Consider the following 24,341-nt stretch of genomic DNA (forward strand, 5'->3'; position numbering starts at 1 on the left):
GGACTCTTGGGCTGTCTCTTCCCTAGACCCTCTTCTCTCAGTTGGTGCTTGTTTTAGTCTGTCCTTTTGAAAGTACGCATAAGTGAAAAGATTCAAGAGATGTTATTTGTACAGCAAGTTTTGATGATCGCTTTTTGATGGGGTGGGCATGGAGGAGGATGGTGACGGACTGAACCTTGGTCTTTATTCAGACAACCTCACTCTTGGGTGATGATATGAGGAGGACAAGATGAGGAAAGGCCAGCTAATTCTCAGCGCTCGTACTCCCACTCCTCCCTTTTGTACCCAAGGCAGATACTACTAATTCCTCATGTGCCCTCTTTCTTCACGAAGACTCAACATGGACTCAGACTCTCTCTGTAGGCTGCCAACATGCTGACTCAGAGCTGGCAAGCCTTCTGGACTCTCGTGGCCATCCTGAAAGTAAGCCACCACCCCCACAAACCACCAGAAGATCTCCTGTCTTTATTATGATGAACATTTTATTATAGAGACAGACTGAACTCTCTTTTGTATAAAGAATCTTTGGATTGGGTCAGGGAAATCCACCTGCTAAAGGTCACCACTCAATTCTCCCTGCTTCTGCCTCAGCTAAGCCCCCACTTGCTATTTATACCTCAAGGTCACTGGAAACAGCAGAGGCTGCTGTCCCCAGGGCCAGGCTGGTTGGGTTGGGCCATGCTGGCCAGAAGGTCAGGGCTTCTGGCTGCTCACCAAGTCAGAGCCGCCCCGTCTCCCACCCCAGTCGGTTGTCCAGAACCTGGAGCTGCTGGAGGAAGCCCGAGTTGGGGCAGATATCACGGTGGGCCTGCACCGTCTGGATGGCCTCCACCAGCGTCATGTTCTCGCAGATCATGAGGAAGGCCAGGACAACTGTAGCAGAGCGGCTCACCCCCATAGCACAGTGTACCAGCACACGGCCTGTTGGAAAGACCCAACCTAGCGTCAGCTACCTGCCCTCACACTGACCACCCACCCCAGCGGGAATTGGAGATGCTTCTGGCCATCCTTCAGCCCACCTATCACAGCACCCTGGAATACTGACAATGTTCTTACAGTCAGATGGGGCAGCTGAGGCCCAGAGAGGGAAAGGGACTGGCTTAAGGTCACGGAGCAAGTTAGTGGCCCAGCTAAGGTTAACAGCTGGGATTCCCTTCTCCAGGTCCAAGGTGCTTCTTCTGGCATCCTTTCCAACTCTGCCATCCTGTTGTAAAGGGTGGGAGAGGGGACAGTATCCCTGGAGTCCCCTGGATTTGTGGTTGATTAGAGGGAGTGTCCCTTACTCCCTTAGTTCTGCCCTCTCCTCTATCCCTGCAGCCCTATGCCAAGGCCTCATCTTAGAGGGGTCTGTTTAGCCTTTGCTAGGTTGTGTACCTTCTGCCCAACGCCAGACCTCTTACTGAGGGATGGTTACCCTGAACCACATCAGACCTTAGCTATGTCTGTGATTGTTGGTCCCCTGAAGGGGACACTCACTAAATGGTAGTAGCTATTTGCTCCATGGGGTGGGAGGGTTGTTGAAGATGTTTGTAGCTCTGGACACCCCACCCACCAGTGCTACTGGGAAAAGTGCCCCAGATCCCATCCCCTCACCACCATCCCTACCCCCACCTCCACCCCAGTGTCTTCCCCAGCAGTTCACCTTTAGGAACACTGAGGGCAGTCCGGATGTATCGAGCAACAGGCAGAAAGTAGACACTGAGGTCGAAGAAGGGGTTGTCATCAGCCTCAATGCCATAGTACTCCAAGGGCATTCCGCGGTAAAACTTGGCACCTGTGTCCACTTGAAACTTGCCCGCAGCAACATTCACGACATGGGTGATGCCCAGCTGGGTCAGCTTGTTCTTGTCCCGGGCTGCGTACCTGCAGGGAGGGCATGGGGACGTTGAGAGGTGGGGCAGGTCTCATTGGGTCACCTCTGGCTGGGCTGGAACTTGTCCCCTTCCCTCCTCTGCCACCCCTCCTCCAAGTGTGAGACTAGAAACAGTGAACAGGCCCAGATGATCAAGACTCTGTTTCATGCAGCCCAACTCTTCTAGAGGGCAGTTTGGCCACATGCATCAGAAGCCTTAAAAATATGCATAATATATTGGGGCACCTGGGTGCCTCAGTCGGTTGGGCGGCTGACTACAGCTCAGGTCATGATCTCGCGGTCTGTGAGTTCGAGCTCTGCATCGGGCTCTGTCCTGAGCGCTCAGAGTCTGGAGCCTGCTTCCGATTCTGTGTCTCCCTCTCTCTCTGCCCCTTCCCTGCTTGCTCTCAGTCTCTCTCTCTCTCTCTCTCAAAAATAATAAACAAAAAAAAATTAAAAAATATATGCATAATATATACATCCTTTGCCTCAGCAAGTCCCCTTCTAGGAACTTGAAAAAAACCCAAAATGTGCCCACAGACATATATAAATTGGACCTAATGATATTCAAGATAGTGAAAAATTGGAAAAAATCACTATCTTGTAATAGGAGACTGAGTATGGTATATCTAAATGAAATACTATGCAACCACTAAAATGTTGTAGATTGTTGCAGGTAAACAAGGAAAGGTGTTTGTGCTATATTGAGCATCTGTGAAAAATGCAGGTTACATTGGGGCACCTGGATGGCTCAGTCAGTTAAGCGTCTGACTCTTGGTTTCAGCTCAGGTCATGATCTCACAGTTTTGTGAGTTCTGGCCCCACATTGGGCTCTTCCCTGGCAGCTCAGAGCTTGCTTAGGATTCTCTCTCTCTCCCTGTGTCTCTGCTCTTCCCTCACTAGCACTGTCTGTGTCTTTCTCAAATAAATAAATAAACTTAAAAAGAATGCAGGGTACAGAACTTTGTTTAAAAATGTTTTCAAAGGATGTGTGGTTCCATTCAAAAAGCTTTAAAAAAAAATCTTTCTACATAAAGGAGATTACAAAATGGGACTAGAAAGAGGTATCATTTCTGTAAAAAAAAAATGTGACAAAGCGTTTATGTCTGTATATTTTTATTTTTAACGTTTATTTATTTTTGAGAGAGAGAGAGAGACAGAGCACAAGCGGAGGAGGGGCAGAGAGAGGGAGACACAGAATCTGAAGCAGGCTCCAGGCTCTGAGCGCTCAGCATAGAGCCCGATGCGGGGCTTGAAATCACAGACTGCGAGATCATGACCTGAGCAAGTAGGATGCTTAACTGACTGAGCCACCTACATGCCCCATGTGTGTGTATTTTTAAAAAGTCAACAAGGATTTTATAACTGGTTATCTGGTGCGGGGAAAGCATACTTGCCATATTATTTATAAGATATTGAACCATATTTTCTAAATATTAAGGAAAATGTCTGAAATCCACGTATATTCATCCATATATTCCAAATTTTAGGAAAACTTTTGGGGAAATGACTCACAATTCTACTTTCTTTATACATATACACCCTATAGAAACTTGGTGTGTGTATTCCCAGGAACCATGTACTAGACTGTTCCTAGGATCACTGTTCATAATAGCCAAAAAGTGAAAACAACTCAAATGCCCACGTACAATAGAATGGATGAACTATGGGATAGTCATACAAACAAATAGTATGCAGCAATGAAAAATGACTGAGCTTCAGCTTCATATAATGCAAGTGAATTTTACAACACCGAGCAAAGGATGCCAGGCACAAAGAATCCACAATAGGATTCCATTCATATGACTTTAAAAGACAAGCAAAACTAACTACATTGTCAGGTATATAGGTGTTAAAACCATAAAGAAAAGCAAGGAAATAATTATTTCAATACTTAGTAGTTATCTACAAGGAAAGGGATTATGATGACTGGGACTTCTAGGGCATAAGTAATGTCCTATTTCTTGTCCTGGATGGCTAAATGGTTCATATGTGCTCTATACACTTCTCTTTTTTTCTTTTTTCTTTTCTTTTTTTCTTTTTCTTTTCTTTCTCTCTCTCTTTTTTTTTTTTTTTAATTTTAGAGGGGGAGAGAGAGAGTGCATGTGTGTGAGTGGGGGAGGGGGCAGAAGGAGAGAGAGAGCAGAGCCAGATATAGGGCTCGATCCCAAGACTCTGAGATCGTGATCTGAGCTGAAATCAAGAGTCGGACACTCAACTGAATGAGCCCCTCTATGCACTTTTCTTATGTGTATTCTGTTTCCACAGCTAAAATTAATAGTAATACAGAAGGAAAGGAACACGTGGAAAGAAATGGTGGGAGGCAAAGAGGGTGCCACCTCTGCCCCTGGAGGACTCTCGGAGAGGCTCTCCTTCTGTCCCCTCTACCTCCCACTGTGGGTAGTACTTACGCATCTCCTAGGAAGAGGTTGGGCCAGACCTCATTGATGTGGCTCAGCATGGCAGCCCGACGGACCCACAGCAAGCGCTGTAGGGAGGCCAGTGTGGGTGGCTGGTAGGGGGACACCCGGACTGCCCCATGGATCTTGGGCCTCCGGAGGTCCTGCTTCTGCAGCGAGTTCATTCTGAAACACAGTGGACACTGTGGTGGTTGGGGGCAGGATCCCTACCTGTGGGTCAAGCTGATGGAAAGGCCCAGGCATGGTGCAGTGCCCAGGTGCCACTGGGATGCTGCAAAAAGGGCCTCAGTTATTTTGGATGAGGTTATTAACCAGCTCAGGTGGGGCTGAGGCCTAGACCCTTTCCCCAGGGAACAAGGGAATCAATCCCTTGTCACCCCTGTGAAGCTGAGAAGCTCTCTCCTGCACTTTCCAGAGGTCCCTGATGGTGGAAGATTTGGCTTCCGAGACAAGGCCCTCGGAGTTCCCTGTTTGTAGCAACTAGTCAGTGAAGACCCTGTCCCTTAAGTCACAGGTACTTGGGACTTTATAGGGATGAGGACTTCAGATGACTATGGCTCTCAGAGGGCACCTACGGAGGCCCCCACATCCTGGCAGCTCATCTCAAGCTCCCTCCTCTGCTACTTCCCCAGGTCCCCATTCCCTCTCAGTTTCAGGTGCTTGAAGGGCAGAGCCCATCTCAGGAATAAGGGGGCCTGGGCCATGAACAGACATTTGTTGGTATTTCTGTGCTAAGTAAACTGATGCTTTTATAGGCCTGAGGCCTCACTTGGGGTAGTTCCCTATTTTACATAGGAGGAAGCTGAAAGTCAGAGAGAATTTTTAAGTGATGCCCAAAGCCATATGGGTGATAAGTAGCAAGGCTGGGTTTTCCATCCAGTTGTGTTCCTTCAGTTCTGTCTCTAAGCCTTCCACTTGCCATCATTGGGGACTCCAGAGAATGGTCACTACTAATTCGTCTGTCTCTACATGAGAGCCTAGTGTTGGGGTCACACATCTGCCTATAGGCCCTGGGATTTTCCTCCTTACCCCCATGACTCAGGCCAGTGCTGAAGATCAGGCCTCACCCAGGGAGGGTGAGTTGTGTCAGGAGTCATCTGGCTGAGGGTGTCCGGGACCCTGCAGAGCTGGGTTATCTGTGGCACCAGAACCTGGGTCTGGTGCTGTGCTGGGAAGGAGTGCCTATCTTGGCTAATTGTCCCTGGCCCCCTCAACCAGTAACTAGGGAAGGTACAAACTGGGAAGAACATCTTTTCTCTTTGGTAGGCAGTTCCAGGACCAGGAAGAGAAATGGGCACCCAGGAGGCCACTGGCTTGGCCAAGCTCACCCAGCGGGTAGCCAGTGGGCAGGGTGGAAGTGAAGACCCAGCTTTCCCCTTCATCCCCCACTGTGACCTCTCAGGGCAGGCTGAATGGCCTGCCACCTACCTAGGGCATGGTCTGGGGCCAGGAATGGGGGAGTGGGTACAGGGACAGGACTCAGCACATGAGCGGAACTGGGCTGGGGCAGGTTCCGCCCAGAACACAAACGCTGTGAAGCGGCTAGAATTCCAGGTCCTTCCCTTGGAGCCTGTGGGGGTGGGGTCTGAGAGCAGATCTAGGCTGCTGTAGACTGAAGCACAGTACTTTCAAACCCTCTCTGCTTGGCATCTCTTTGGGATGAAAGGCTTTTGGCCCTGAGCTTCCCATGTCCAATGGAAGCTACCTGAAGTGCTGGAAAGAGAACTTTGGAGGGAGGGAGGACAGCATGGCCATAACTCATTTGGTGGCCTCCCGCAAGTCTTTGCTCCTGTCTGGCCGATGGTCTGTCTAATGTTTAAAATCCTGGCCTTGCCTGACTTTAGGATTCCCTGGGGGTGTGACCTGAGAATGAGAGCAGTGGCTGGGTTTGCGGTAGCTACAGGGTAGGGAGTGGCATAGTGTGTTGGGGTGGAGAAAGCCCCAGGCCCCAGGGTTGTCCAACAGCCACACTGGTCTGCCGCCAGCAGCTGGAGCTACAGGAGATGGAGCTCTGGGAAGCCTGGCAGACCCACACTGGCCTCTGAGCTTGGCATGGGGTACTTCCGCCACCTTGTGGCCATTGGGTGCATCGCAGTCCAGCTGTGCCAGGGAGCAGGCAGCCAGGCTCTGGCTGACACAGAGCTGGTCCCAAGGGGGCTCCTGGGAAGAGGAGGAACCAGCAGAGGGATCAGGAATTGGGGGCTGTTAGGCCACAGCCCATGTTTCAATCTCCTAGGGGCCTTAGACCCAAGTCTGGAGAATGGGGGCCTTTTCCTTGGACTTTGGGGTACTCCTTGTCTGGTCCCACCTAGGTTCTCATACCTGATGCTCACAGATGTACCCCACATTTGTCCACTCTATCCTACTGGGGGTCCAGCCCCCTGCGCAAGAACTCATCCTTCAAGCTCCAGGCACATCCAAGGAAGGGAAGTCAGTGGCTACAGCAGCTCCTCTGGTTTCTGCTGCCCCCGGACCTGGACTGACTCCTCCTCCCACATCTCCTTGGCCACCACAGAGTGAAGCATGCGCCCAACATTTAGTAGGGACAGGTCAGGCCTGGCTCTTCTCCTCATTCACTCTGGCCCTCATTCTGCCTCCTCCTTGTGTCTTCTCCCTAAGCTGAATACCTGCCTCTGTGGGCAGTGGTTTCTCTGCTCTTGTGCTGCTCTGTGGGCAGTGGTTTCTCTGCTCTTGTGCTGCCGCTGTTGACAAGTTTAGGTATTTGTTTTCTGTCTTTGTGTGTGTCCCTCCTCCTGTCTATGCTGCTCTCCCCAGCCTCTCGTAGGAGCTCATGCTCCTCCACAGCCCCCGACACACCACTCTGCCTGCTGGCAGGCCAAGGCACAGGCCTCCTCGGGGCGGGGGGCAGCTCTTGCCATCCACCTCCTCAGCTGAAGCTCCAGACGTCCCCCTGGCCTTCCCTCCTCCCCAGGCTCTCTGCTTCCCCCTCCTCCTCCCCAAGCAGACCAGATGGGACTGTGGCCACAGGAGAGTTGAGGCCAGAGATCTCAGGGCAAGACGAATGAGGAGTCTGGTAAAGGAAGCCTCGGGGCGGGTGGCAGGCGGGCAGCCAGCATGAGCTGCCAGTGGGGCTCTGCACTCAGCACGCAGGCCCTGGAGGAGGACAGATCTGGGCAGTTCTCAGGTCAGGTGTTTGTATGGTCTTCTTCGAGCCAGTTTTTTCATGGGGCTGCTGTGAGAATTTCATGAAATACTAAATGTAAGGCACCTCCCACAGGGTCTGCCTTATGGTAGATGCCTCCAGAATGGTGAATCTTACTATTATTATCATTACTACTATTATTACTCTTACCCTTTCAAGCCTCAGCCATATCCTGGGTAGAGGGTAACCTCCCCCAGGACAGTGAGGCTTAGTCTCTGTTTCTTTGTGTCTCTTAAGGTTTTTTTTCTCTGTCCAGCAATAATTGTTATTATATTCACCACCTACTAAGGATGGACTGTGTACCAGACAGAGCTAAATGCTTACATTTTCTCATTGGATCATCACGGTACCCTTATAAAGCAGATAACGTTATCATCCCCATTTTACAGATGAGGAAACTGAGGCTCAGAGAGATTAAGCGATGTGTTCAAGGTCACGCGGCCAGTAAGCATGGGATCCAGGATTCGAGCCCACATCTTTCTGACTATTCTGCTCTTGTCTGTGCCTGTATCTCTAGCCCACTCTGTCCTCCAATCTAACCCAGTCCCTCCACAACACACATAGACACAGGTGCCCTGACCCTCATGACTCAGCATGCTCTGTGGCCCCCCTGAAATAGGGGCACTCACCCACCTGTGGGGATATCTGGCCCAGGCTGTGGTCTTCTCTGACGGCCACTTTGTGCTGCCGGCTTCCAGCTGCCTGTCTCCGCACACTTGATGCTGTTTCTATTTTTTGATTTGAGTTTAATTATAAAGCATGATGTGCTGCTCCCCTCTTCTGGCCTCCCCCTGACACTCCCAACTCACCCACTGGGTCCCTGGCATGGTCAGTGCCAAGCCCAGCCAGGCATCTGGCCTTGCTGGGAGTGGAGGCAGCTCGCAGGGGTCTGCTATGGTGTGTATGCATATGTGGAGCAGGGAGAAAGAAGATCCAATAAGCCATTTTAAAAGCTCCCTTGGCCTTCGAGGGTGGTATGAAGGATGGAAAGAAGGTTAGAGCTAGAAGGATCTTCCATGGAGGAGGACAGAAAAGAGACTAGCCAAAACCAGACACAAACTGGCAGTGATGTCAACATCAGAACTCAGGTCCAGGGGTGCTTAGTTGGGAGCTGAGGATTATAGGACTGGCCCAGGATTAAGATCTAGAAGACCCAGGCTGAGGGAAGTGTGGGTACACTTAACAAAGCTGTAAGTGGGGTTCAGAGCAGGCCTTTAGACCTGCGCTGGCCTGCCATCAGAGGCTGTGTGTCCAGAAGCCACTCTGCCCTCTGCCAGGCTCCTCTTTCCTCCAGAAAGTATTCCTAACCCAGGTCTCACTGTCCCTTGAGGTCAGCAAGATGGTGTTTTAGGTCCTTCCAAGGCCACTGTGGTCAGTTAAGGACCTTGGATTTAGGCCTGTTAAGAGTCCTTCCTGCTCTCCAGATACCCTTCTCATATATACTTCAGGACTCCTCCACACACACTCCCAGATGACAGACACACACAGAGACATATGCACACCTGCTGCCACACCTACAGGGTGACTCTGAAGTCCGAACTCCAGGGAGCTAGGGCTCAACCCCTGCTGGGGTCCCTTGAGCCCTGGGGAGAGCTGGTGGAGGCAGCTATGGCTAAGGGCAATCATGAACACTTAGAGTCCCCTCCCGCTCTCCTCCCATCCTCCCACCCCAGGAAACTTGGAGCCCCTGCCTAAGGAGCCTCAGGATTGGCTGAGAAGGCAGACCATTCCCACCTGCAGGGACTGAAGACAGTGGCTGGCAGGGAGTGCAGGCAGCGGGAGGAAGCAGATGGAGTAGCAGGCTCTAGGGCGGACTCCACACTGGGTTCTTACCATCTTCTTGGAATCCACCTGGGCCAGAGCCTCCAGCAGCACCAACAGGACCAGTGCCAGGGCAGCAAAGTGGCACAGCCCTGCGGCAGGGAGTAATGACGAGCTCTGGGGAAGAGATGAGCTCCATGTTATAGGCAGGCAACCCAAGTCCCAGAATGTCTGGGACTTGTCAGGGCAGAGGCAAGAACTGCCATCTAAACCTGCCTCTGCCTTGAGTCCTCTATGTAAGGTCAAGTGGGTACAGGTGCTGGGAGAAATAAGGCAGGTCTGGGGCCTAGGGCTCATGGAGAGAAATGACCTTTCCCCAAGGCCCCCTCATCTTTCGGAGTCCCTAGGTCTGCTGTGTATGGCCATATAGGCTGCACACTGCACAACTCCTGGGGACTCCAGTAGCACAGGCTGTCTGGTGGGTGGCACCTCAAGGAAGTGTGCAGTGCTGCAGCCCAACTGATTTCCCCCAAGCCGCCTGATGGAGAGATACTGAAGTTGGAGGTCAGGGCATTTAAGGGTTCCAAGCCAAGGAAGTGGGGCAGTTGGGCATAATCAGAGATCTGCTTTCCACCAGTTTCCTGAACCTGTTTAGAGGAGAGAGCAGGATGGGAACGTGCCATTCTTGTCTCCCTCTTGGCTCCGCATACCCACAGAGCTCCGCACAGTGGTTTCCCACCCAGCTCAGCCCTAGGCCTAATCCCAACCACGGCTATAACCCTAATTTTCTTCCATTACACTCACCCCCAAACTCTAAACCTATCTCTCTGTCCTGCTCTGATCCCCATCCCCAAGATGCTCATCCTTCTGAAAGTATCAGGAAAAGGTCAGTGTTGCTACATGGCTCCCTGGCAGTGGTGCCAGTTAACAATTCAGAAACAAGAACAGCTTTTAGTGGGGGGCAGGGCAATTCAGTCCACATCCTGGGAAGCTCTTGGTAGGAGAAAGCTACCACTTTTCCAACTCCCAAGAGAGCCCAGGCCCATCACCCACCCCTAGCTGGCAACCCCTCTGAGCCAGTGGGCACTGAGGCACAGAGCCCAAGTCAGGGTTGAGGAGAGATGAGGGAAGGCACAGCATGGGTAGGAGGCTTAGCTCCCTGGCTGATGGCCCTCAAGGGGGATGTGAATGTGAGGCAGGTGGGCTACTGGGGACAGACAAAACAGACCCAGCCTCAGCATGGTGAGAGAAGAAGGGCAGGTGACACCGCAGCTCCCTCACAATGCTGGTGCCAGCACAGCCACCCCACCACAGGAAGAGACGTCCCTGTGGTCTCCCAGCTGAGCTGGAGGAAAACAGGGCTGATGCCAAAGAAATTGAAGTAGCACCTCGGTGACCGTTTGTGGGCCGGGAGCCTGAGAAGCAGTGTTGCTGTTGGGAGCAGCCAACTCCTTCTACTAGGCAGCTGGGGATACAGGAGGCCCCCATCAGGAGTGGGGAGACCTGGGGGAGGAAGTGTTGAGGATCTGTTCCTCTTCTGTAACTTAAGGACCATCTGTTAATGCTCTGAATGCACTGCACATGGGGCCGCAGGACGGAGGGTAAACGGAAGTAGAAAGGAGCTGGATAGACCTTTAATGTCCTACAGGGGTCCTCAGAACCTGAGAGGGAATGAAGTTAGGGAGGCTGCTTCTGTGGATCTCTGAGATCAGATTGACTGGGGGAGGACAGGTAGGGAGTGGGGTACTGGGTCTGAGGCAAGGAATGGAATGGCATGATGGCAAGAGAACTTTATATCAAGCTGGGCTCAGGTAAGGAGGCCATGGCTGGTGGCAGGAGTACCTGTACTCCTCCATTGTGAGAAGGGTGAGGCAGGGCTGATGTGAAAATTAGCTAAGCCTGGAGTGACAGTTGTAGCCCCATTTTCCCCCCAGAGCTGGAGCTGGGATCTGGACCTGGGAAGGAGGTATGCAGAGGTGTGGGAATGTCCAGACAGCCCACAGGTGTCAGGACTGGCTGTGTTGCTGCCTCAGTGGAGTTCAGGTGAACCCCCACTGGCTTTTGGCCAAGGAAGCAGGGCAGGCCACATCAGAACCAGGTAAGAAGGCCTCACCTCTTCCATTATATGTTTTCCACCTCTTTCCTTCCTAACATTTCCATCCCCTCAGGGGTCTGAAGAACATGAGTAGGCTGCAGGAGAAAGGCTCCTTCTGGAAGGTTGCCTTAGCCAGGCCCCTTCAACCCTCCCTCTGGCTACACATTAGCCCTGACAACCCACTTCTGAACTGGTCCCATTCCATGTCCCCTGCCAGCCCTCATGGGCCTTCCCTTTCCTGGTTCCCCATCCAGCCCTGACCTGACCTCTCACTTCTTAACTGCACCCAGTCTTGCCCCTCACCCCCTCATTCCCTGCCCAGCCCTCACCTGGCCCCTCAGCTCCGGCCTGCACCCCGCAGCTGCTGGTCCAGCTGGCAGAGCTGGTGGAGGAAGCCTCGGTTGGGGAAGACCCATCGGTGTTGCCTCACGGTGATCACTGCCTCGCGCAGGGACAGCTGCTGGTGTAGCATGAGGTAGGCCAGCACCAGTGTGGCAGAGCGGCTCACCCCTACCACACAGTGCACCAGGACCTTGGCTGAGGAAGACATCCTGGTGAAAGACCCTTTCCACCAGCTGGCCCACCCAAGGGCAGGGGTAGGGACCCAAGTTCCTTTCCCCGCTCTGCCTTGGGTGTACTATGTAACCCTGGGCAAACCATTCAGCCTTTAGGGTTCCCAGTTTCCTGATCAGTCAAACGGGCATATCAACACCCTTTGCCTCCCCTTGGGATAGGGTCCAAACTCCTCAACACACGGCTTACAAGACCCTCCGTGAGCTGGCCCCTGCTAACCTTACAGCTTCATCTCAGGCTGTCTCACCCCAACCTTCAGATCTAAGAACACTGGGTAACTTTGAGTTCCTTAAAGCTCTTATGGTCTCTGGCCTCCAGCCCTAGAACATGCTATTCCAACTACCTATAGCTTCTCTAGCTCATGGTCTGACTAATGTTTAGTACTCATCTGTCAGGTTTCAGCTAAGACATGATTTCCTTGTCCAGGCTTTCCTGACCACTCATGGTATCACTTGAATCACAGAGCAGCTCATCCTTTTTGCATGTGGCCCAGTGAATACTGCTGTAGAGGGAAGTCTCCTCACTTCCTGGTCCTCTGGACTGAGCACCCTTGCCCTGTCCCTGGTCTCCCACGTCTCTTCACATTTACCCATTCAAAGGAATAGTACCCACAATACTCCACATTTTGACCATCTTTCCACAAAACATATAAGTTTTGATTATGCAAGTTCCATTAGAGCAGGGATCCTGCTTTGTCTAAGTGTGGATTTAGTACCTAGCTCAGTGCCTGGCACAGAAAAAATAATAAATAGCTGGTAAATGAATGCTTGTAAAACGAATGTCAAAGTGCTCTAGATGTTAAAGAGTGCTGTGAGCCATAGTCTTGTCTTTCCTGTCACATAGATGAGAAACTGAAGTCCAGAGAGGGACACTGGCTTGCCCAGGGTCAGGTAAGAAGGGACATGGCCCTTACCCAGGATAAACACAGAGTGCGGGCTCCAGTTTCCCCAGCCTCCTTTGTTCTACCCTGGGTATTAGAAGTTTGTTGGTTTTTTAGGGACATATGGGTGGCTTAGTCAGTTAAGTGTCCGACTTCAGCTCAGGTCATGATCTCACAGTTTGTGGATTTGAACCCCGCATTGGGCTCTGTGCTGACAGCTCAGAGCCTGGAGCCTGCCTTGGGTTCTGTGTCTCCCTCTCTCTATGCCCCTCCCCCAGTCATGCTCTGTCTCTGTCTCTCATAAATGAATAAACGTTAAAAAAAAATTTTTTTTAAGTTTGCTTTCTTTTCCGTTTGAAAATACTTTAGAAACCAGACATCTAGTTACTAAATGGCAATTTCTCAAAGCCGAATGATGCAGAGAAAGAACTGTTCTGCTATTTGTGAAACTTGGCTTTCAGTCCCAGGACTGCTCCTAACTCGTGACATGACCTTGTATTCTAGGCCTCAGTTTCCCTGTCTATGAAGCAATGAAGTTGGATAAATTGTAGTAGCACTGAGCAGAGGATTTTTAAAAACCTGAAGGCTTTTGAAAAACTAGAAATGGGAGGGCACCCATATTTGAGGGGAAACTTGATATCTCGCCCCCCAATGACTGAGCAGGTTGGAATATGAGTTCAGACCCAACTCCTACCCCCGGGCGTGCTGAGGGCACGGTGGATGAAGTCAGCTGCTGAGGAGAAGTAGGCACTGATGTCGAAATTGGGGAGGTCGTGGGCTGGCACCCCCAGGTAGCTCACACTGCTGCCGTAGAAGTCAGGGCTGCCCTGACAGTAGAGTCCGCCGTGGGCTGCATTCAGCACATGGGTGATGCCCAGCTTCCATAGCTCAAAGCGGTTATTTGCCGTGGCCCTAGGAAAGGGAGGAATGGGACTGGTTGCTGGCTAAGCCATGGGGTCCAGAAGAGAGGTTTTGTCTGGCTCCCTGCTTCAGGGGGACAGAGCCATCAATATCCAAAGGGTACCAAGAAGGAACCCAGTAAACTTGAGCCCCGGCCTCAGAGCTTTCTGGTGGAAGGGTGGGTGGTATAGGGAGTTATCTTCAGACCCTCTTTGCTACCTGAGATGATCTGCTCCTGCCTTAGCCAAGACAGGAAGGAAAGAATTGCTTCAGCTCTGGAATCCAGCTGCCCCTCCTTTCCTGCCCCATGCCCTCCCACGGACATCTGGCCTCTTGTGGCCACCACCTCGTACCTGTTTCTAATTTGCAAATGTTTAATGACACCTTCCCTGATTCACCTTCCTCACCCACTCTGTGTCCAGAGGAGGCTGGACTCAGGAAGGGGAGCTTTCTGTCCATCCCATGTCATACCAGAAAGCACCATTCCCCAGGCCTCTGTCCCTGAGACTCGCCAATTGTCCAGGATATATCAGAAGATTTCAGAATCCTCTGGGAGCTCCAATCATCCAGGCAGGCAAAAGCTTTCCTCCCCCTGGTGGTCACATCTGATCACTGCACTCACCCCCGCACACAGGAGTCCTAGAGTCAGTCAGTCCCTGGCCTGAGATGTGCAGCGCAGAACTATTTCTCCTTGTGCCACCCAACCCCTCATCTCTGGTAAAGAGCCCAAGAACTGTCTCTCCTTGTCCCCTTCCCCACACCCTTTCCGATGAGCTATCACTCACGCATCTCCTATGTAAAGGTTGGGCCAAACTTCGTCCACGTGGCTGCAAGAAACTTTCCCTGCCCTCAGGAGCTCCTCCAGTTCCAGAACGCTGGGGCAAGGCGTGGCTTCGGCATCTCCCCTCAGCACTGGGACTGAGGCTTCAGCCATGGGCCAGCCCACCCAGCCCTCTGTCTCTGCGGTCACTCCTCTTCTGCCTCTCCAGTGTCATTTCTCCTTCCTGGAGATTGGCAGGGACAGGTGGGACAGAAGCAAGTGACTCAGCAAGTCGTGGGGCCTCCAGAGAGAACAGGACATTTTTCCCCCCAAGTTACTCCCCTAACTCCAAACTCCATGACAACATAGAATCCATCGTATCTTTGCAAGTTATTTTACTTCTCCACCTGGGTTTCTTCATCTGTAAAGTAAGGATAATTGCAATTACTTCAAAGAATTGTGAGGATTAAATGGAACAAAGGATATTCTGTATCTAACACATCGTAATGCCTAAGAAACATTTGTTGAACTAAGAGGCTTTGGGCCCTGAGGAAGGCTATTTAGTTCTGAGGACTGAGTTAAAGTGGAGATCCAGGGTGGAGAGGGGGTGATTGATTCCAAGGATGAGTGATTAAAAAAAAGCACCGCAGGTCTGGGTGGGCTACCAATTGGGTGGGAACCATATGGCTGCTGAGTGAGCCTCTGGATTATGCAGCCCAGGGAAAGTTTCGAGGGTTGTGGAGTCAGAGTAATGTGGAGAGGAGGCAAGGAGGACTTCATCTCAGGGATGCCATGGGGTTTGTGGGGGAAGGTTTGAACAATGGTTCTGTACTGAAGATGGCTGATTTCTCAAAAGAGAAAGCTGAAATGGGCTGTGTATATCAAAGGGGGGAGAAGGGAAGTGAATGTTGCCCTAGACTTCTGAAGAGCCAAAAGGACTGTCATCAGAAACATTTTGGGGGCGCCTGGGTGGCTCAGTCGGTTTAGCGTCCGACTCCGGCTCAGGGCGTGATCTCGCGGTCTGTGAGTTCGAGCCCTGCGTCAGGCTCTGTGCTGACATCTCAGAGCCTGGAGCCTACTTCAGATTCCGTGTCTCCCTCTCTCTCTCTGCCCTCCCCCGCTCATACTCTGTCTCTCTGTCAAAAATAAATAAACATTAAAAAAAAAAATTAGAAACATTTTGGGGATGGGAGGGAGATTCCCCTGCTTACAAGGGCTTTTGTCCCCACAACAGAAACTAAGAAAGCTCTATATCTGCCCTCCTGTCAGAGGCAGTTATGGGCAAAAGAGGTAAGATGTCTTGCCCGCTCTCAGGTGAGTTCGTGAAGGCCCTGATGGGTTGGGAGGAATATGATTTGCTGTGGTGATGGGGTTTTGAGGTGGTGGGAGTTTGGAGCTGACAGCCAAGAAAGAATCCTTGAAGACATCTTTGGTGCAAAAAGGTGATTTTATTAAAGCCTGGGGACAGGACCCTGGGCAGAAAGAGCTGTGAAGAGTGACTGGTTATATACTATGGAGTTGGGGGAGGTAAAATCCAGAGGAAGTTTCTTAAAGAGATTTCCATGTGCTAAAACTCACAGATTACTGAAGGCCTAGCTATTGTCAAACTAAAGTTGTTTTTCCCTCTAGCAAAGCATTATCTTTAAGACAGTAGGGAGTTCCTGGAGATAAAACTATTGATAAATTGCCTTTTTCTTGTAATTTGTAAAATGATGGAGAGTCTCAGATTAACCATTTGTTTTCTTTTTTTTTAATGTTTATTTTTGAGAGAGAGAAACAGAGAGTAAGTGGGGGAGGGGCAGAAAGAGAGGGAGACACACAATCCGAAGCAGGCTCCAGGCTCTGAGCTGTCAGCAGAGAGCCGGTGGTGGGGCTCAAATCTACAAACCATGAGATCATGACCTGAGTTGAAGTCAGAAACTCAAGTGACTGAGCCACCTAGGTGCCCCTTGACCATTTGTTTACGTTCCTTTATTTTGTTCTCAGACAGCCTGAAAGTGCCTGAGGAATGTCACATATATCCCACGGGGGTGGGGGGTGGGGGGTGTTGTTAGCTTGTGCTTTGCCCTCAGCTTGCCTTATGCTTCCTCATCAGTGGGAAGGCTCCCAACTGCCTCTGGCCTTGAGTCCAGCCTGAGGGTAAAGGCTACAGCAGGGCATCCCACGGGAGCAGTAGGCACTCTTGTCCCCTCCCCCCCCAACCTGTCTCCATCCCATCAGAGCCTCCGAAGTCTGCCCTGCACTTGATGGGGAAGCAAGATCAAGGAGGGTTTGGAGCTCAGGTCACAGGTGGTTTTGGAGTTGGTTTATGCCAATTCTAGGCCAGGTTAGGTACTTTCTGGTAATGGAATGAGAAGAGTACAGAATCTTGTTAGATTTAAGAATACTGGCTTCGGCATGTATTAACTGCGGTACCTCAGGTAGGTTTCTGGGCAGTTCTGTGTTATAACACCCTGAGAGTTGGCACAAGGATTAAGTGAGATATTTATATAACATTTGGCATAAGCGCTGTCAGAAAGTAAAGGCAATAAATGGTAATAATGATCCCTGGATATTGGCTCTTGCAGAGGAGCTGGCTCCTTCCAAAGGAATTAGGTAATTTCTTGTTCCCAAACCCTACTTACCAATCCCATAGGCCCCACCCCAACTTCACCAGCCTTTTATTTTCTCCCACTTTGGCGTTGGGCCTGACGCATGCGCTCTCAGACTTCCTTGCTGCGGTTTTCCTTCCCCCAGCCCAGCTTGAGTCCCGCGAACCTTCCGGTTTGGGCCCCACCCCCGCCCGTAGGCTCCGCCTCCCTCCGGTACGGCCCCTCCTTCCGAAGCAGTTCCGGTTCGGATTCAAGTGGCTCCCGGCGCGACAGAGACAGGCCGAAGCGATGCCTGCGCGCAGCCGCCACCGCCCCCGTCTCCACTCGGGCTCTCCTCCCCGGGCTCCGCCCCCGCCGCTCGAGGAGCTTCACTCCGGCGAGGCCCGGAGGGCCCGGGATTCCGACAGCGGCTCGGACGCCGACTCGGAGTTGGGTCGGGGGAGCCCGACCCGGACCGCAGAGGTGAGCGGCAGCTGAGCCTGACGAGAGGGGGGGTTTGGGGTCGCCTGCAGCCGAGGATGAGTTGGGAGTCAGGGGCGGAGCCGGGGCTCCCAAGGACTGGGGTCTGGAGGGGCCACAGGAGACGGTTGAGGGAGCCTGGAGAGTCGGCTTTAGAATGGAATCTGTGGGAAATGGAGGCTGTTGAGCCGAGAGCCTGAGGTGAGGTGGGAGAGTGGGAGACTGAGGGAGGGATGGCTTTGAAGAGACAAGGGCTTGGAAGGTTTTGAGAGCCGAATAGTGAGGGAAGCAGATCGAAGGGGTCCCGCGTGAATGCGGGACTGGAGAAAGAGATGCTCCAGGATTTGGCAGTGGGGGCGAGGCACCGTAGGAGCCGGGAACGCGGTCAGTGTTGTTGCCTGGCGAGCGACGGAACCCGGCTGTGAATGATGAGGTAGCTGACCAGAGTCGGGGGGGTGGGGGGTGGTAATTAGGGGAAGGATTTAGGTTTGATTGGAAAAGGGAGGGGCTGTCCGCTAGGAAGCCGTCTGACCTAAAGGGCCTTAAAAAGAGAAACGGGGTCAAGAAAGAAAAAGAGCCCTGGGGGATCTAATTTAGGGCTTTGGCGTTTTCACAGGTGTCTTTGAAAACGTCGAAGATCGCTAGGGTAATGTGCTTGGATAATGGGGCTTTCTCATTTGTGAATAGGGGATCGTTTTAATAATCTGGGGCGGTGTTGAACATTGATTTGCCGTAAAGACTGGGGGGAAGTAGTAAAAAGGAAGTGATGTTTGGAAAAGATAGTGAAGGGGTGATTCTGAACATAAAGGTATCATTTTGGGTTTTTACTAACAGTAATAGCGTGTTTTTGTCTTTGTATTTTTTTCTTCAAGTTTACTGTAAATACCAGACAAGTTTAGATCTTTAAAAAAGAAGAGGTTTAATACGTTACCATTAAATTAAAAAAAAAAAAAAAAAAAACCTCAAAACAAGAATTTGGACGCTTAGGTTTTACAGAGACTCAGTATTGACTGGTTCCGCTTTGACAGTTTGAGTTGACACATTATTTTGACCACAGGGTAAAAATATGATCAATGCAGGTTAAAAGGGTTATAAAACTGCAGTTCACCCTTGAACACCAGGAGGTTGGAAGCATGCAGTCATAATCCCCTATAACTCTTGACTCTACAAAAACTTAGCTAATAGCCTGTTGACCAGGAGCCTTACTGATAACATAAACGATTGATTAACACATTTTGTATGTTATGTGTGTTATATACTGTATCCTTATAGTAAAGTAAGCTAGAGAAAAGAAAATGTTAAAGTCATAAGGAGGAGAAAATAAATACATTTACAGTACCGTATTTATCGGGAAACAAGTCTGCATATAAGTGGACCTGTGCAATTCAAACCCATGTTGTTCAAGGGCCAACTGTCTACGTGAAATCACTGCAGCCCAGGAGTACCAGCTCTTTCTCTCACCCGTAACTCCAGGATTGGAGTCACCTCTTGAAAATTGGAGAAGTTCTTTTGATACATTTGCAGGACCAGTATTAATGCAATTTTGTATATATTGTATAAATAATATTTTTAGGAGAGTAATCTAGAAGAATAAGAATAGAGGATGCTTGTAGTTGTCAGTAAACAGAACTGGGATAGGTGGGTACACAAATGCTTTTTATAGAAGACAGTACCAAAACAATAATTGTGCCAGAAAAATAATGATTGCAATACTTATGTTCACTTTAGTATAAGTAAGTTAATTTCCTTTTGTAATTGTTAAATTATAACATGGCTTCAAGAAGTCTTTGACTTTAGCTATGTTTCATATGTTGTTTTACTTTTGCAACTTTTTATTTGACTGTATGTTTTGCACATTTGTTGGCCATTTCAAAACAAACTTTAGATCAAGTGTTTCTTCTCTAAACAGGTATCTACTATTTAATCTTCATGCAGTGAAAATGTACTTTATTGCAAAAACTTTTCAATTAGCTTATGTATATAGACTGTCATCTTCAAATGCTTAGCGGACTAGTAATTATTTCTTCAAAGGAAAGATGAATTCTTTGCTTTAACTGTTGTCAAAAGATTAACTCCCTTTTAACTTAATACAAAAGATATTTAGTTGGAAGTTACGTAGTATTACTATTGCTTATATCTCTGTTTACCCTCACCAGACAGATTTCTCTAAAGACCTTGCCTTTATACTTAGCTCTAAATAAAAGTCTTGGCATTTAAAAATTTACTGAATGGAACTGAAATAGAACTCTCTATTAAGGTTACATCTTAATATTACTATAACATTAAAGAAACTATTAAATGGAATTGTATAATTTTTAATGTTTATTTATCTTTGAGGGACAGGGGCAGAGAGAGAGGGGAAACAAAGAATCCAAAGTAGGCTCCAGGCTCTGAACTGTCAGCACAGAGCCCGATGTGGGGCTCCAACTCACAAACTGCGAGATCAGGACCCCTGCCAAAGTCAGACTAACTGACTGAGCCACCCAGGCACCCCTGGAGTTGTATAATTAACATATTAAATGCCTAATGGTTACTTTTGTTTCCCTTTGACAGTTCTCACTGTCCCTTAGTTGTAAAGAAAATCAGTTTTGTGGTAGAGCATTTTCCCTAAAACAAGAAGAAGCCATCATGACCACAGTGGCAGAACTTGCAGATATACTTAGATAAATCCATTTTTGTTTATTTTTTAAAACATTTTATTTTTACTGTTTATTTGTTTATCACAGATAAATCAGTTTTGATTTCAGTAGTACTCTCTGCATTCTGTAAAAACTCTCACATTGCACAACTACTTATAAAAATGTATTTTGCTAACCACTAAATCCTCAATGCATTTTCAAAACTTTGCCATAGTTGATTTGGAAGCATTTTCATGGCTTTTCTCAGAATTGAAATTTAAACACTGTTTTTGAGAAATTGTTGAATCACAGATGTTCTAATGAATATTATTATTTTGTCTTATAAGAATGACCATATTAAGTGGACATTCTTTGAAAATTCCTACCTTCTGGCCTGATGTAATATATGGTGTTACGTAGTGTGAATCTAACACAGCCATTGATCATGACAGTAATTCTTACTTTAGGTTTTACTGTCCTCTTACCTTTGAGAAATCCAGAAGTTAACAAAAATTGGAGAGCATGGACCAGGCACGCTTGGAGAACAATTCAGTGTTTACATGCTGCCTCTGTCACTGGTTGGTAATTTGTCACATGAGTATTGGATATGAATTTGTGACAGACTTGTGTGAATATTCCTAGGCTCCCCCCCCCCCCCCCCCCCCCCATATACACAGCATTGTCATCACTGGATCTTAAGCTTAACCTTCTAGTTGAGTCTAGACTTCATGTCTCCATATTGAAGTGTTCTGTTACTTCCCTACACATTGGGTCTTCCTGGTAATAAAATCACTTCAGTACAGAATGTAACATAATATGAGCTTATCTTTGCTCTTGCTTAGGATAGTAGAAACTAGGAAAACTTGGTTACAATAGTTTCATCACAGTCTTTCACCATAAAATAGTTTTTATCATGTGTACCTCAAAAGAGTGTTGTGGAGTCAGTGACCTATATTTATATTTGTCTTAAATTTTTATTGTGGGCTTAGGTGAGTAATTGTCTCAGTGGACAAGAGAGGTAGTATCTAATATCTTGATCCTTTGTTCTCTTAAAATTCTTGACAGGTAAGACATTCTATCTAGTAGGAGGTGAGAACCACGAATTCTGCTAATTTCAAATCTTGTAAGTTACGCCGTATCACTGAGTTATTGAAAATGTCTGCAAATTGGTTTTAATTTGGAACTTCGAGACTAAATTAAATCAATGTCAGTTTTATTAATGTAATATTGTCATGAAAGTCAAAGATTGCCAAAACTATACATTAAATTTTGAGTCCAAATTCAGTATATTTTCACAATATTGTGATGGGTTTTGAAATCTTGAGCCAGTTTCTCATTTTCCATCATGTCGATTTGATTTGGAGGTGTAGCATATTTAGAAATAAAGATTTTACCAATCAATATATCAAACTACTAGTCTTTCCAAATATCATTTTAGTGATTAGAATAAGAATTAGAATTTATATACTTCTTTGCTGGTATATTTCTTTGTACTGGCATGCAGCCAGATCAAGAACCCCTCATCAAATTTACTACTAAATTATCATCATTGTGTAAAACATTTTACTGCAACTGAGGGTTTAAACTGAGCAATATTGTCTAATTAGATTCTTACTCATTGAGCTGTGATGGTTCTGGATGTGGTATAGAATTAGATGCATCCTGCCAGTGGGAGTCTTAGTTTAAAGGCAAGTTGGAGCCAGGAAAAGTGTGGGTTCTTTGGTATACATGACAATTTTTTTTTTAATAGCATATGAGATTGCATGATCTGGACAGAAAAAAACGTCCCTGAACTGAAGTGCAGCCAAAAGAATGATGATGTAACTAAGAAGGCAATTTAATTTCTTCAAATGTGCTGCATCAAACTCTACTGCTCAGAAGTAGGACATAACAAAATAGTAAAGAATCACTGCTGGAGTTTCAAAAATGGTTGGTAGAAATTGGTTCAGGGTCTTTGTAACTTTTGAAATTATACCAGAATTCATAGATGTTTTGGAAACAATGCTCTGTGCTTAAGAAGGTAAATGGGGCGGGGCGCCTGGGTGGCTCAGGTCATGATCTCGCCGTCCATGAGTTCGAGCCCCGCGTCAGGCTCTGTGCTGACAGCTCAGAGCCTGGAGCCTGTTTCAGATTCTGTGTCTCCCTCTCTCTGACCCTCCCCCGTTCATGCTTTGTCTCTCTCTGTCTCAAAAATAAAAATAAACGTTAAAAAAAAAATTAAATTAAAAAAAAAAAAAAGAAGGTAAACGGGGCATCTGGGTGGCTCAGACGGTTAAGTATCCGATTCTTTATCTCAAGCATGATCTCACTGTGAGTTTGAGCCCCACATGGGGCTCTCTGTCAGCACAAAGCCTGCTTCAGATCCTTTGTCCCCCTCTCTCTCTGCCCCTCCTCCACTCATGCTCTCTCTAAACAATAAACAAACGTTTAGAAAAAGAAAGAAAATTTGATGAAAAGATTTAAAAATAGGATTAAAAAATAAAAATGGGATTAGAAAAAAAGCTGCATAGTTCTAAATACTACAAACTGCAGAGCTAAATGCCCAAAGTAAACTTCATTCTTCTACATTATAGTTTAGTCTTCTTACTTTCATAAAAGTTAATTTTATGCTCTGGCTTATGGATTTGCAAACTGATAGAATTTGTCTGTATTAAATGTATAATAAGTAAGCTTTATTATGTACAATTGGATTTAATGTTATTTTAGCTTGAGTTCACTATAATGTTTAATTGTTTTAAGGAGAATATATTTACTATATAATTTTTAAAAATCTCTTCCCCTCTTTTTTAAAAAAAATTTTTAATGATTTGTTTATTTTTGAGAGAGAGCATGCACAAGCTGGAGTGGAGGGTGGGCAGAGAGAGGGAGACACAAAAACCGAAGCAAGCTTCAGATTCCATGCTGTCAGCACAGAGCCTGACACAGGGCTCAAACGCACGAACTGGGAGATGATGGCCTGAGCTGATGAAGTCCAACGTTTAACCAACTGAGCCACCCAGTCACCCTTCTTCCCCCTCTTTTTTGTCTTGGGATATGGTCACTTGGAAATTATAATTTAAAAAAATTTTACTGTATGCCAAATCAGTAATAACTTTCAAAAACAGCACATTTTGTGTTCATGAATCAAGTTTAATCAGTTCTAAATTCCTTTAGAGACATTCGAATGTATGGTTTTTAAAGACAATATATGGTTTTTAAATAAGACAATTACTTCAGGTTATACTCTAGTATTTTAGATTACACATGATCGAGTGAAACTACAAGAAAAATCCAGCATATTTAAATTACTGTCATCATAGGAACCTCAACATTGGTTCTGAAAACACAGAAGTAGTTTTTAGGGCACCTGGGTAGCTCAGTCAGTTAAGCATCAGACTCTTGGTCTCAGCTTAGGTCTTGATATTAGGGTCGTGAGTTTGAGCCCTGCATTGGGTTCTGTGCTGGGCACGAAGCCCACTTAAAAAAAAAAAAAAAAGTAAAGTTTTCATTTTGTTCATATATCCTTTGTATTCTAAAGATTGTATAATGATAACTTGAAAGTCATTTTGGTCTCTTATGTGTTTGTATAATTAAGACCACCAGGATGGTTTGTCTATTTCCAGTTATTGGTACCTCTCACTTTTTTTTTTTTAAGTTTACTTATTTTTTTAGAGAGAGAAAAGGAGAGAGAGAATCCCAAGTAGGAGATTCTCAGGGATTCGCCATGCCGACAGCAGAGAGCCTGACTTGGGGCTCAGTCTCACAAACTGTAAGATCATGACCTGAGCCGACATCAAGTGTCAGAAGCTTATCCAACTGAGCCACCCAGGCGCCCTGTGCCTGTTACTTTAGGAAAATTTCCCAAGTTAATTGTTAAGGTATAGAAGTACTTTTTTTTTTTTTTTTTTTTTTTTAAGATTTTATTTTTAAGTAACCTCTACACCCAGCGTGGGACTTGAACCTACATTCCTGGGATGAAGATTCTCATGCTCCACTGACAGCCAACCAGGCACCCCTAGAAGTACTTTTAGATGTCAACAATAATCAATTATCATCAACCTATAACATATTTTTTAAAATATTCATATGTTCCTGTTGAAATATATTTTTATTTAAACTTGATATTAAGTAAGTCTTTATATGAGAAACTCAGGTTGAGTTGAAGTCTACACCGATTAATTGGAATCACTATTGTTATTTTACTTTTCAGTTTGTTCTTTGATTACATTGTTGTTTCCCTGAAAGGTAATTCCATCTTGAGCAAAACCTTATTAAGATTTTACAGCTGTT

General features: G+C 47.5%; 3 protein-coding genes across 9 annotated transcripts in view; 1 reads left to right on the forward strand and 2 right to left on the reverse strand.

Annotated features, from left to right (window-relative positions):
* Positions 1-464: 464 nt before the first annotated feature.
* On the reverse strand, positions 465-11,822 carry LOC109264440 (dual specificity protein phosphatase 13). 3 transcript variants are annotated; one of them, XM_019444633.2, is made up of 6 exons: positions 11,621-11,822; positions 9,269-9,373; positions 8,069-8,163; positions 4,264-4,437; positions 1,643-1,863; positions 465-921 (listed from the first exon to the last, which is right to left on the reverse strand). In XM_019444633.2, exons 1-6 carry the CDS (start codon positions 11,705-11,707, stop codon positions 719-721), a joined length of 885 nt encoding a protein of 294 aa, XP_019300178.2. In that variant the 5' UTR covers positions 11,708-11,822; the 3' UTR covers positions 465-718. The 3 variants fall into 3 exon arrangements, with proteins under 3 accessions (XP_019300178.2, XP_019300176.2, XP_019300179.2); XM_019444631.2 differs by having other exon boundaries at positions 9,170-9,373; XM_019444634.2 differs by lacking the exons at positions 8,069-8,163; positions 9,269-9,373; positions 11,621-11,822 and adding an exon at positions 5,701-6,323.
* Positions 11,823-13,421: 1,599 nt separating this feature from the next.
* Positions 13,422-14,578, reverse strand: LOC109264247 (dual specificity protein phosphatase 13-like). Its single transcript, XM_019444205.1, has 2 exons — positions 14,430-14,578; positions 13,422-13,656 (listed from the first exon to the last, which is right to left on the reverse strand). The coding sequence occupies exons 1-2, from the start codon at positions 14,576-14,578 to the stop codon at positions 13,422-13,424; spliced, it is 384 nt and encodes a 127-aa protein (XP_019299750.1).
* Positions 14,579-17,210: 2,632 nt separating this feature from the next.
* SAMD8 (sterile alpha motif domain containing 8) overlaps positions 17,211-24,341 on the forward strand; it is a 51,420-nt gene continuing 44,289 nt past the window's right edge. Inside the window, exons 1-2 of one of the 5 annotated variants that reach the window (XM_019444640.2) lie at positions 17,211-17,457; positions 18,071-18,100. In XM_019444640.2, the coding sequence (XP_019300185.1) occupies positions 17,284-17,457; positions 18,071-18,100 (204 nt within the window). In that variant the 5' untranslated portion in view covers positions 17,211-17,283. Of the gene's footprint in view, positions 17,458-17,553; positions 17,656-18,070; positions 18,101-21,822; positions 22,002-24,341 lie in introns of those variants that run through there. The other 4 variants (XM_019444635.2, XM_019444636.2, XM_019444638.2 and 1 more) reach the window with 4 other exon arrangements.

Source organism: Panthera pardus, unplaced genomic scaffold (genome assembly GCF_024362965.1).
Source record: "Panthera pardus isolate Hobbes unplaced genomic scaffold, ASM2436296v1 HiC_scaffold_22, whole genome shotgun sequence".
Taxonomy (NCBI): Eukaryota; Metazoa; Chordata; class Mammalia; order Carnivora; family Felidae; genus Panthera; species Panthera pardus.

Coding starts and splice junctions, on each gene's coding strand:
- LOC109264440 (XM_019444631.2), bottom strand. CDS start 11,707: ATGGGTCTTCCCCAACCGAGGCTTCCTCCACCAGCTCTGCCAGCTGGA. Junction 9,374..11,620: donor GGCCGGAGCTGAGGGGCCAG/GTGAGGGCTGGG, acceptor TCTCTTCCCCAG/AGCTCGTCATTACTCCCTGC. Junction 1,864..4,263: donor AACCTCTTCCTAGGAGATGC/GTAAGTACTACC, acceptor CCCTCCCTGCAG/GTACGCAGCCCGGGACAAGA.
- LOC109264247 (XM_019444205.1), bottom strand. CDS start 14,578: ATGGCTGAAGCCTCAGTCCCAGTGCTGAGGGGAGATGCCGAAGCCACG. Junction 13,657..14,429: donor AACCTTTACATAGGAGATGC/GTGAGTGATAGC, acceptor TCCCTTTCCTAG/GGCCACGGCAAATAACCGCT.